At 35.1% G+C, this 13682-nt stretch overlaps 1 protein-coding gene across 1 annotated transcript; it reads left to right on the forward strand.

The window, feature by feature from the left end:
• Positions 1 to 69: 69 nt before the first annotated feature.
• On the forward strand, positions 70 to 11153 carry FCA (flowering time control protein FCA). Its single transcript, XM_020374612.3, has 19 exons — positions 70 to 584; positions 2157 to 2227; positions 2356 to 2434; positions 4689 to 4771; positions 4859 to 4910; positions 5472 to 5539; positions 5741 to 5807; positions 6084 to 6163; positions 6250 to 6314; positions 6946 to 7002; positions 7113 to 7278; positions 8311 to 8388; positions 8503 to 9042; positions 9427 to 9633; positions 9716 to 9913; positions 9996 to 10034; positions 10171 to 10236; positions 10318 to 10363; positions 10814 to 11153. Exons 1-19 carry the CDS (start codon positions 356 to 358, stop codon positions 10819 to 10821), a joined length of 2199 nt encoding a protein of 732 aa, XP_020230201.1. The 5' UTR covers positions 70 to 355; the 3' UTR covers positions 10822 to 11153.
• The last annotated feature ends 2529 nt before the right edge of the window (positions 11154 to 13682 follow it).

Here is a 13682-nt window from a genome sequence, read left to right on the forward strand (position 1 = left end):
CATTAGTAGAAATGGTACAGTCTGCTGGCACAAACAAACAGGGGTCAAGTCGTCGTTCCTTTCTTCTTCGTCGTCTCATTCGTTATTTATTAATTATGAATTTATGATTGTTGTGTGTAGCATCGTAGCCAGAAAAGGTGTCACTCCACCGGAGAGCAAAGGAACACATTTCTCTCCGCACTCACTTCGCTTTCTCTCTCTTTCTCTCTCTCTCTCTCTCTCTAGGGTTTCGGTTAGGGTTTCGCCGTGTTAAGCCAAGCTGGATAGGCACAGAGGAGAGCGTTACAACAACAACAATGATAACTATCGTCACTCCAACAGGGGCCACTCCCACTCGCGCTTCTCCGATTCTCCCATGACCTACCACAACTCGCGTCGGAGCCCCGGCGGCTTCCGCTCCGCCGCCCCCCCGCACCACCGCGCCTTCGACAGTCCGCCGCGTCGCTCTCCCGGCAGGGGCGGGGGCTTCCGGCCGATGGGCGGCGAGGGTCCTGGGGAATTCGGATTCAACGGCCACCAGCCGCCACCGCCGCTTGCCGGCCAGAAACGAGGGTTTCCTTTCTCCGGACGCGGTGGTTCTCCCGGTGAGTTTTTTTATCCTCTTCTGTTATTTGTTTTGTTTGGTTCGAGAATGTTGAGGGTTAAACATAGGGTTTTCTTTTTTATAATTTTCGAAGAACTTCAATTGTTGCGGTTGACGTTTGGTAGTATTATTTGCAACTTCGTAGAATGTTTATTGCTTTTAGGGTTGCTTGAACGTGGGGCGTGTTGATCATATAGCTATTGCTTTTAGGGTTGCTTGAACATGGGGCATCTTGAATTGAGCATATAGCTATTGCTTTTAGGGTTGCTTTAACATGGGGCATGATGAGCATATAGGTTTTGCTTTTCTCCGGATATTATTCAGCATACAGGTCTTGTTTGGATAAGCTTCTCGGTAAGCATTTTGTTTATAGGAGAGGAAAACATGGGAGAAGTTGATTTTAACTAATGTGGGAAATTGATTTTAGTTTACTAGAGAAGATTAATTAATTCATTTTATCCTATTCTTCGATGAGTGTTTATGGAGGAGTTTATCAAATTGAGGCCATAGTCTTTAAACCATTGGTAGGAGTTAGGGTTTAAGAGTGCTAATTTATATGGCCAATAATTGGATATTTTACAATGCCGGTTCTGGCCTTTGTTTTTGTGGCAAACAACAGCTTATTTATTTATTTATTTTTGGGGCTATGGGGATGCTGGAGCATTGTTGCTTTATAATTTACGTCGGGGGGGTGGAGGCTGCCCCAAGATTATGCGGTGATTGATTTATTGTCTTAGTCTGAAGTAGCAATTAGTGGGTGGCACAAGGCTTGGTGGTAGTTGTATGTTTTGTTACGTCCTTGTTTCAGTTATATCTGTAATTTTGACCTACCGTTTTTGTTGTCTCTTTAAGTTTGATATTACTCATAGCATTGGTGTAATAGAAGAACAAATGATAATGTTTTTCCCTCTTAGATTTTTTAGATATGTGGTGATTTACTTATTGTGTTTTGTCATGACCTTGGTTATATAAGTTATTGCTGTAATTTTGCCTTACTGTTCTTTTTCTCTCTCCAAGTTTGATAGCATTGGTGCAATGAAAACAAATGACATGTTTTTCCCTCTTATATTTTTTAGATATGTGGTGATTTACTTATTATGTTTTGTCATGACCTTGGTTATATCAGTTATTGCCGTAATTTTGCCTTACTGTTTTTGTCATCTCTCTAAGTTTGATATCAGTTATAGCATTGGTGTAATGGAAACTAATGATGAGTTTTTCTCTCTCAGATACTTTAGATATGTGGTGATTTACTTATTCTGTCAATCTGGAGTAGTATTTAGTGGGGTGGTATAATGCTTGGTAGTGGTTGTATGTTATGTCGCAAACTGGAGTTGTTTCAGTTATTGCTGTAATTTTGCCTTATTGCTTTTGACATCTCTATAAGTTCAATATCACTTTTAGCTTTGGTGTAACGAAAAGAAATAACATTGGCAGTGGCTGTATGTTTTGAAGCCACCTAGAGTTTCAATTATTGCTGTAATTTTGCCTTACCAATTCTATCGTCTCTCTAACTTAGATATCACTTATAGCACTGTTGTAATGGAAACAAATAACACATTTTCCCTTTCAGATCGTTTGGATGGTGGAAGTTTTGCCAAACTTTTTGTTGGATCTGTTCCTCGAACAGCCACTGAAGAAGATGTAAGTTATATTCTAATGATTTCTTATTTTTTATAACATTGAAGGATGTTGACTGTCGTTTAGTTTGGTTTATTAATGACTAATATTATCTTCTAAGTTCTAAGAATTATTTGATTATTTAATGCCAGATTCGGCCATTGTTTGAAGAACATGGGACTGTGATTGAGGTTGCTCTCATCAAAGATAGAAAGACAGGACAACATCAAGGTATTTGTTTTAATTAAATTCTGAGGATATTTTGATTCATATACACTTTATTTCAGGTTTTTTGAGAGGCTGATGGTAGAGAAAAATAAGCTCATCATCATCTCAGTTTGTTTTGCAACAAGTTCAGACTTGTTAGTATGGGTTCCATCCTTTTTAACCTTCGTCATGTCATAACTGAAGGAGCCACAATATGTAAACCTGTAAACAGATGGGATCTTGGAGGACCAAAAGATCTTGCTCTTGCAATCGTAGCTGCAGCAGTGGGGGCATTACCCAAACATTTGATTGTAGTTGGTTGCTTGTAGACTTTTTATGTCAAAATTTTAGCAGTCTGTTATTGTACAAAGGGAACAGAGGAAGAACTTGGATTATTACATTTTAATGGTGTTAATCACAATGTATTTCTGAAGGATTAATAATTCTCATATTTTGGTGAATAAGTGTTTATTGAATGAATGGCGGCCATGAAGTTGGGATGACTAAATGTAGATGATGATTGATATTAGTGTGTGGTGTTTGCTGGAATTGATACTTCGTTAGCTAACTTATGAGTGGCAGGGCGGTATCTGTTGAAGACATGATTGATGGCTGATAATTTGTGTTTTATGTAAAATCTAGGCAAGTAGTTTTGGTGTTATTGTTATGCTTCCATGTTGGATTTGATGTTCCTATATCTTATGGTTTTAGAATGGTGCCCATTTTGAACAATGATTTTGCTTCTTGGTGACACGATGTTTGTGATTGCCTATAATAATGCAGCCCCTTGCAAATCTTTCTAAGAAGCTATGTGGTTGTTTTACAATTGGAAATGCACTGGTTTAGGATAACAACAGTGATCATGTATACATTTTTATTTTAAAGTACGACAGGTATGAATAGGTATTTCTTTCTCTATTTGACTGGGTCTGGTGCCAATTGGCCCATTATACTCTTAGTGACTATTCTGTTGGTGCATAAAGTTTAATGGAAGGAAATATAGTTGTTCAAATGGTCATCATGGAAGGTTTGATTCTCAGCGGCTCTGAAATATTGCATAGCGCTGGCCTTTATTTGTTTGATACTAAAGTTGGAATCACAGTTGTGCTTCATCACAAGAATTTATTGCAACCTTGTATGATTTCAAGTCGCAGGAAGAAAGCAGTCTGGTTTTTATATTATATAGGTGCAGTTGTGTGGACATATTAGTAAATGATAGTATTTCTGGTGCTGTTGTGAGGATCTATGCAATGTGGTGGCCTTAATTAAGCCTCTACCCGTTTGTAGTTTTTCTATGGGTAATATTATTAATGATCAGTTTTTCTGTGCTTTGGGGAGGTATAAACCCAGAGAATATGTCAAACTCTGATGGGAGATGTAAAATAGGAGTTTATTTGCTCTAACAAAAGCAGTTATTGATGATGTGCTAGTCATATATTGTTAAATTCAGCTGTGGCTGCAGTAACTAGTTAGCTGCCCCATTGAATGCTGATAAATCAGCATGTTATTGGTCATTGACCGAGAAATTCAAGTAACTTTTGGCTGCAAGCCATTTTTTTGTTTGTGGATGGATTGCACAATACAGAATTCTTTATTGGACACATAAGATCCTACCTAATTTGATGTGGATTACCTGCATAGAATGTGTGCAACATTTGCGTGGAACCAAATTTCAAGTGCATGAAATTCTAGTGCCTTTAAATCTTTTTTAAGTTTTCAATCTATAAGAGCATTAAAGCCACTGCACTGGCAGTTGTTTCTAGAAATGTTTGTGAGAAATATAGAATCAAGTATACTCTAATAAGATTATTGTGGAACTATCATTTGATTAGTTGATGCTTGGTAGCTTTGTGTATGGTTGCTTGTTATGAAATTATCTTGGTTCTTGGACGTCAGTTGAAAATTTTATTTTATATGGCTTTGATGCCTTATTAAAAGCTAGGTGTTCAAATATAATGTGGTTTCTGTTTTATCTCTTTATGAATTCTCCTTAGTCTTTTCTTTCCCTAAATAGTTGTTAGAAAGTACACTAGAACAATCAATCTCATTTAATCGAGTATAGACAATGCTAGGCTTAGTTTTTTACAATTACTGTCACACATTGATTATACGGGTTTTGTAAAGCTACAAGTATTTTTTTGCAATTACAATTAGTTTTCCTCTATCCTATTTCTGTCAGATGTATTTTTTTGTGGATCTATTTTTATTGATACCTATTTTGGGGGGGGGGGGCTGTTATATTTTAATGTAACTGGTATAAAGTATCTTTGTCATGCAGGTTGCTGTTTCATAAAATATGGTACCTCAGAAGAAGCTGATCAGGCAATTAGAGCACTGCACAATCAACATACTCTTCCTGGAGTGAGTCGTGCTTCTGAATTCTACATAATAAATAGTGAGGAGAGCTTATAGTTAGTAATTTACTGACACTTAAATATTATTATTTAGGGTGTTGGTCCAATCCAAGTGCGATATGCTGATGGTGAACGGGAACGCCTTGGTAAGTATTTTATATTTATTGCCACTGCTAGGCTTGAACATTCTTACTGCTACATGTATAATATACACAATACACAATGATTACATAATTTTTTTTTTACTTTTCTCTGGCCTGATTGTCAACCTGCTGCATGAGGGGTCCTTATGAAATCTGATGAAATGTTTGAAACATCTTTTACGTATGGAAACTTGTGTCATAGTTAATTAATTGAAGTTCTAGGGACGTTATGCTTGTCACTTTTATTAACTTCATTCATATGCTCTAAACCTCTTGTCTATTGTAGTAGTTTCACATTCACCTGGTGTTTTACCGAAATATATTTAAAACTGCTATTGAAATTTACTTTTTGGTTAGAACAGCTAATTAGTTGATAAAGAAAAAACTAGCAATACCATTTCCATCTGAACATGCTCTGAAACTGATTTTTTTGAAAATTAGGCTGTTCTAGGTGAAGAATTTATGCATGGATGTGCTTTTGTATTTGTCAGTGCATCATTGTCATTAGTCATCTGACAATTATACTGATTATTTCATGCTTATGCACATTAATTTACATGATAGGTGCCGTTGAGTACAAATTATTCGTCGGTTCTCTGAACAAACAGGCCTCTGTAAAGGAAGTTGAGGAAGTATGTTTCTTGCTGCAATAAAATTTTACAGTAGAGGCTGTTATACAAGTATTTTTAGTGGGGTATTTTTTTTTTTTTTTTTTTTGTGTTGTCTTGCAAAAGGGAAACTTTGGCAAAGGGACCTGATGCCTGTGATTAATGATGCCTCTGTTATTATTAACATTGAACTGATTGATGGTGTCTCACTGTCTCTTGCATCAGATTTTCTCAAAATATGGTCGGATTGAAGATGTATATCTTATGCGTGATGAGAAGAAACAAAGTCGTGGTACGTTTTCTACCATATGGGATATTAGCTGGAAACCATGTAAGGGGTGGAACCATGGGGGTGAGGGGTTGGTTTCTGTGTGCTTCAGTTTCATAAATGTTCTTGAGGAAAGTATGAATTGGTTGGTGCAATGTGTGCTATTGTTTTTGACCATTCCCTTCAATGTTTGGAGGCATCACAATTTTTTATTCTGGGGTTACATTTTTGTGTCTCTGTATGCATGTGTGTTTGATGTCAATACTCAATATATAATATTTTCTCTTATTTTGGTTGAAGGATGTGGTTTTGTTAAATACTCTCACAGAGATATGGCTCTGGCGGCTATTAATGGACTTAATGGAACCTACACAATGAGAGTAAGAAAAAAATTCTATATTTTTTTTTCCTTTTAATAATTCTCCTTAAGAAAGCATTCCGGTTAATCTTGTATTTTTCTGCATAGGGTTGTGAGCAACCACTAATTGTTCGGTTTGCTGATCCCAAAAGGCCTCGTCAAGGAGATTCCAGGTTTGTCTTGTCTAATTGATAATCTTTAAGCATGAATGTGCATTTTAAGGTTAAGGTTAACTAATTAAACATAGCATGGAGCAACGGACTGTTTAAACTTGATCCAGAAATTGACTTGTGCTCACTGATATGAATATGAAATCAATCCTAGGCAAGAAGTATTCTTTTAGTTGGCAATTTGAATTTGGACCATAATTCTGGGATGTTTGCTTTCTTTAGTTTGGATAGTTCACATTTTAAAAAGGCACCTCTTCAAATGGAAGAGGTCTAAAACAAGTCTAGGATTTGTTGTACAAGTTGACGGAATAGATTTTTTGTTGATCCTGATTTTTTACTCCAAAAAGTCATTTCTTCTTTCTTGTCACTTATATACTTCTGTTCATCAGGGATGAAGGGAAGGAATTTCTTTTTCACCTTGAACTTTATTACACAATTACACATAATTACATGAAGAATTCTTGACATGTGTGCTTGGAATATGAATCAACTTCTGTATTGATGCAAAAATAAAGATAAATATCAATACCAAACTGTTGTTCTGACCATGTATCCTTTAGATGTGCCACGATTCAAATGCATGTTATGTATATATGCACAGTAGTTTTTTAAAATTTTGTTTGTCTTGCTTTAGGGGTCTTTCATTTGGTGGCCCAGGATTCGGTCCTAGATTTGATGCACCAGGCACAAGGTATCCTCCCACCTTTACTTCTTCCTTCTACTTTTTGTATGGTTCCCCTATTACCTTCTTGTCAGGTTAGGACTTATTACAATAATTTCTTCTGTAATTCCTATTTGCAGACATCCGTCTAATATTACAGATCCTATGGGTGATCGTATGCCTCCCCCTAATGCTTGGCGTCCAATGCATCCGCCTAATATGGGGCCTTCCTCTAATGCTGGTCTTCATGGCATGGGACCACCATTGCTTCCAAGATCTGGTGACATGGCATTGCCTACAAATGCAGTAAGTATAAATTTGATTTACCTTAAATCCAAATATCTAATGCAAAATGCACCAACATCCCACCTTTTTCATTTTTAAAATGTATATTTATTGTTGCTTTAGTTTTGCATTTTGGGTAGATGCTATGATTTCTTGCTGCTAAACTGTTGGCACTCAGCAGACTACAGTGGAGTTTGGCCCAGTAGGGCATTGACATTATTATTTTTTTGTTGTCAACTAATGTAATCAAAAGAATGAAAAACAATACTTTGAGTTTTATGTGTCAACATAGATCTAATCCTGAATACACATTATCCTCCTATGTCTTTTAATTTAAATACATTAATGACATATATGTATAATATAATACTCTTAAGACAACAATAATTCAAAATTTTAATTTCATAATAAAGCAAAGTAGCAAACCACAATAATATAGCATGATAGTATTAGTACTGAATAAGACCAAACTACATAATTGACCAAATCATATATAAATTAATAAAATCTCAAGTTAATAAAGTGAAAACATTTAAAAAGGGAGTTAATTTCTTCAAATCATTTGATCCTAATAAAACATTGTGACTATGGGGAGCAAAAATTACATTTAATTTCAAACTCAATGACTCACTTTTTAACCCGAGAGTTCATGCGAGTTTACACTTTACACTTTGGCTGAGTTTATCTGGGAAATAGTTTGACAGAGAGTTAACTTGACAACTGTTCACTATTATTGGATAAAATACAATTGGATTCTACTAAATAGGGATTAGGACTTAACTAATCAACATCATTTAGTGGGATTGATTGTATTTCAACTAAGATATAGTGGGGCGGGTTTGAAAAGAGTGTGTCACTAGAATTTTCCTGTAATATATTTAAATTTGAATCAAATTTGATATTTGACAAAATATTGGCTCCTAATTGCTAGTTAAATGCATTTGTTTGTTGTTGTTTCTCTATTTTATTTTATTTTATTTTTCAAGTATCTGTATTTTGCTCTACACAACATTCACAAATACTGTTGCTTATAGTATGCTTTAACAAATATAGGGTGGTCCTATGACTGGCTTGGGTGGCTCCATAGATGGTCGTTATCAAGTTCAGTCTGTGCCATCGATGTCACAACAGGTATATTGTTTACTAAGATTCCTTGCACACAATTTAGACTTGATATTAATTAATAATTAGGCTTTAGTTCCTCTTTGGTAGCTTTAAATGTATTATTATTTTTTTCCCCCTCAGAATTTCAATCAGCCCATGCCACAAATTCCACCAGTCAATCAACAAGTATCACCAATGCAGAAACCTATTCAATCATCTCAGGAACTGCCACCTTCCCACCAGATGTATCCTCAAGCACCTGTTCCCTACCCACAAACATCTCTTAGGCAGCATGGCCCCCCTCTCTCTGCTGGTCCTCTTCTGTCTCAGCAGATGCATGGAGTAAGTGCACAGTTTCCAACATCTCAGTCCCAAGCTCAACAGGGTGCTTTGTCTACTGCAATTCCTCAGACCCCTCTTGATACCGGAAAGCAATCTAATACTGCATTTACTACTCCAAATCAACAAGTTCCTCCCTCTGTGCAGCAACAGCCACTTCAGCCTCTTCAGCAATCCCCTTCTCCATTAGCTCAGATGTTGTCACAACAGACACAGACTTTGCAAGCAAGTTTTCATTCATCTCAGCAGGCCTTTTCCCAGCTTCAACAACAATTGCAGATGATGCAACCTTCTAGTCAAGCATTGACATTGCAGCAAAATGCAGAAACTACTAAAAAGCAGGTATGTTTTGTTAAACTCTGCCAATATTATATTTTAATTTGAATTCTGTTAGCTGTTCCACATCTCTCCTAGTACAAGGTGTCACAAGTTGACCAGTATTCTTGCTTAATTTGCTTTGATCAGACTGATCTATGAAGTTTGGTGCAAATCAGTTGTACAATGAAAATTTCTTGATATTTGCATTTTCCATGGATTGTATTCTTCAAATTGATTTGATAAGACCTAATTTATTGGTGTCTAATGGGACTGGTTGTACGCAAAATCTCTTCTTTTTTTAGTTTTCTCATTATGCTATGATCTAGGCTGCATCATTTATAATTTTCTTGGGCGTATTAGCAGATGCTTTCATAATAATGACTGTGTGCTGATTTTGTATTCCTGTAGTCTCAATGGGTTGGAAATGTAGCACAAGTAGTGGCCAGCACTCATGCAGCTGCACCAGCTGCAGATGTGCCTTCATCCACTCCTGCTACTTCTGCCTTACCAGCTGCAATAAGCCAGAACATGGCTCTTGCCAAATGTAACTGGACAGAACATATCTCTCCGGAGGGCTTCAAGTATTACTATAACAGTGTCATTGGTGAAAGTCGGGTAAGTATTAATTTGAGTTGCCATTATTTTAGCTATTTTAATTATATTTGTGGAACTAACGTTTGCTAGAACCAACCTATAGTGGGAAAAACCTGAGGAATTGACGTTATATGAACAAAAGCAACAGCGAAGGTCATCTGTTCAGCAGTCCCAAATTCAGACACAACCTTCAATACTACCTGCCCAACAAGCTGTACATATCCAACAGGTTCAACCCCAAAGTCATCTCCAAGGACAGGTTCTCCCTCAGCAACAAATACAGCAGCCTTTGTCTTCTTCAGTAAGCATCTCTGACATTTACATACTTCATTTTGACATTGAAAGGGATTTTATGTTGGTGACTTTCCTTTGTCCTATTTTAGTTCCAGGCATATGGAGCTGCGGGTCCTCAAAATGTTCAGGTAATACTATTTTTGTCCATATTTGCTTAACCGCAATAAAAACTCAAGTTAATATATGTGGCCTCTATTGCTCTTTGTATTATTAATATTTAGCTGTCTCTCTTTTTTATTTGATTGAAAATTGTTTGCTTTTCAGGAAGTTGGTTATAAACACTTGCATGCATCGGTCATTTCTAGTGGTGATCCTGTTCGTTACTCACAGGTATTATAGTTTCATTTCACACACTTTCCGTTCATTTTATTATCCCTTGTAGTCTAATCATAATTGCTGAATCCATTTCAGGGTATTCATTCTACACAAGAGTTGATGTGGAAAAATAAGCCTGCAGGTTCGTGTCCTTGAACTCACTCATCTATCCCCTCTTTGAATGCTTGCAACTTGCAATTCATATGATGAATAATGAATATTTATTACTCCCTTCGTCTTAAAATGATTGCGGTTCAAAGTTTTTACATAGATTAACAACAGCATTAAATATATAATGTTTTCATACAATTTTACTAAAATAGCTTCATTCTCAATCAACAAATGCATTATTTTTTATATTACATTGAAAAACGAGAATAAATTATTTTGGAATTTTTAAAAATACTGAAGCTGCAGTCATTTTTAATTTAGATAATGACACATTTTATCGTTATTACGAGTTTGATGGGATGTTTGGAGATGGTGGGCTTGTGAATTGCATTTGCTGTGAATGTCAAAAGATGTTGGATAGGCTATGTTGTACTATTTTTATAATTTGGGTGCTAACATAGGGTTTTTCGTTTCACTCCAGGAGTTTGAACTTTGATGGGTTGAGCTCTAGGCGGCACATAACAGATGTTGCAGATTTTAAATGGCTGTGAACAGGATCTCTTATCTAATGTTTAAAGGTAGGAGGGGAGGGGCCCACCGGCTTCATTTTGATCCCAAGTGAATTGTAACAGTTTATTTGCATTGCCGAGTTATTTTGGCCCTCATTGTCCAGATTTCGCTAATCACTCTGCCCTAGGATGTGGGATTCAAAATACATGCAAGGGAAATGCCCTACCCAGATCATCGTCTTGTACCATAATATTTGCTTAAATATAAATTATAACTCAACCATTAATTTTAGGGACAGAAAACTTGCAAAATTTCTTCGGTGCTTGCGATCCTAATAAAATTATAACGGCTATTGAGGACTTGGTGAAACGTGGTTGTTGTAGTAAAAATTAAGAAACCCTAGTTAGTTTTGTTTAAACATGTCATGTGGTTTTGGAAAGTAGCATGCCATGAACAATTGTTCGTTCTCGTAGCACTGCAGCCCAAGGAATTATTGGATTTCTTTCACCATAAAACTTTAAGCAATGCTCGATTCAAGTAATCATTAATATTCACTGCAATAACGTTCGGCAGCCCCTACGTGTTTGGACAAGCGTATTGGAATGTTAGTCTCTAATGGGCAGCCAGCATCTTGATCATAGGCTTCGTGCAAGTTGGAGTATTTGTAATTTTAGCCTGTCGAGGCTAAATCTTTATTTTATATATATATATATACACACACAAATAAATACTGTATTTAAATATATAAATTATATTTACATATATAATGATTATTTTAATTATTGATATTTTACTTTTAAAATATTCATTTAATTTATAAATAAAGATAGATAAAAATTGAAATATATAAGAAGTTAAAAGAATTTTTATAAACTTTCTTGTTGAAGAAAAATATTTAAAAATGTTAACGTGTCCATTTTTGTTTTTTGATAAAATGAGAATTAAATTGTAGGTTTTATACTTCTATCTATTCCAAAACCTTTCTCAACCATATGGTTAATCCTATAAATATACAGGGATTGACTTGTAAATATATATATATAAAATTGGAATAGGTAAGTAGTTAAAAAAAACACAATTCTCTCGTAGCAAACAAATTTTTCATGATAATTGTTTAAATTTAATATATATGATTGATTTAATTTATAAATATGATAAATAAAAATTAAAATATATAAAAGCCAAGAGAATTATTAAAAAATTTCATGTAGAAAAAATGTTTAAAAACATTTTTTTCAAGATAATTGTTTTTCTTTAATATATAGAGATGACTAATAAACATTTGAATGCCATTAGTTATAGATGGGCGGAAAATTTCATTTACTGTTACTGTCCTCATTCAAGCAGTTAAAAGTTCAGTTCATATACACAAGTCGTCTACAAAATTGTGAATAATTTTGGTGATCTTATCTGCTTATAACCTTCACTCTTTGGCTCCCAGTTCTAATGTAAAAATGACGTACAAGGTCAAGCAGCGCGTCTACCTTGGAAGTGTTTAATAACTAGTTTTAAAAAAAGAAAATTATTCTCCTCTGTAGTCCTTATAAGCATGTTAAAATTATATTGATTTTTTTTCCCTAAAATAAAGTCTAATTACATTCTACATTTACTATTCACATTAAACATAAGAAATATGAATGAATATGGGTAGCAATTCTTCACTACCCATCCAATGAATACAAATTTGTTATGCAAATGTATTAATTAAACATGTATTCATCAGATATTTGGTAAAATATAAAATTTTACATAAAAGCTAAAATAAACATTTTTGAAATATATATTAATATGAAAAACATCATTTTGAAGCACATCTAGTGCTATGGGCCTTAGTGCTTAATGATAGTTTCGTAGATCTTATGTTTATAGAATTATTTATGATTGAGTTGAAGGATGTTTTCATTATTATCTCCTATAACATTATGGGAGCTAGTAATAATAAAGTTAAAGACATGTTTAGAATATTGTTGATAGATTTAAGTCCAACTTTTTTATATTATTAAGGACTTATATTCAATTTGAGATAAAGTTAAAGGTGAACCACTTTGACATGTGGTTTATCTTGCACAAAAATTAATAGCTGTTAGATTAATATAGGGTATACTAGAATATTATAATTATTTTATTTTTTTTTCTTCCTAACAATCTTCACTACTATCTACCACCACTGAAATGTTGTTGTCCATTTCTAGAATGCCTATCCACTTATAATTTTGCTTCTCCATTTCTCTTCCCTAAAGAAGGAAGAATGTCTCGGTTAGATTCCATATCTCGATGTCTAACACTAAACAAGTTGTTCATGTAAATTGTTCCATTCTAGAACACCCATTAGGCAAACAACAAACCATACTTGGATGCACTAGCACATCTTTGCTGCATTAATTCACACTTCGCACTCACGTCTCCTTTCAATAGATACGTACTTTGTTGCAACAAATTTGAACTCATGAGCCATTGCATCATGAAATATTAATTTGCACTCACGTGGTAGATTTGCACTTGTGAGTCTCTATTGTAGCAGATTCGTACTTTCTCGTGATAGATTTGAACTCGTGCATCGTGGAAGATCTGCACTCGTGCAACATTTCTGTACTCAAGTGACAAATTCACACTCATGGAAAAAGAACAAAAGAGAAAATAAGTAAAAATGGTGTCGTCACTGGAAATTGCCTTTGGTGATGCTCTGGTCGTGATCCACTACCTCGCGCCACATTGTGCTTTGCAATTTGACACCCTTGTTGCATGCATTCGCAACGTGGTCTACACTTGCCTGCTCTATTGTAACATGAGACTTGCATTTGCTTGCCTTTTTGCATCAAACATGCAAAACAAAAACAAGA

The sequence above is a fragment of the Cajanus cajan genome, chromosome 5, assembly GCF_000230855.2.
Source record: "Cajanus cajan strain Asha chromosome 5, NIPB_CcT2T_4, whole genome shotgun sequence".
Lineage (NCBI taxonomy): Eukaryota > Viridiplantae > Streptophyta > Magnoliopsida > Fabales > Fabaceae > Cajanus > Cajanus cajan.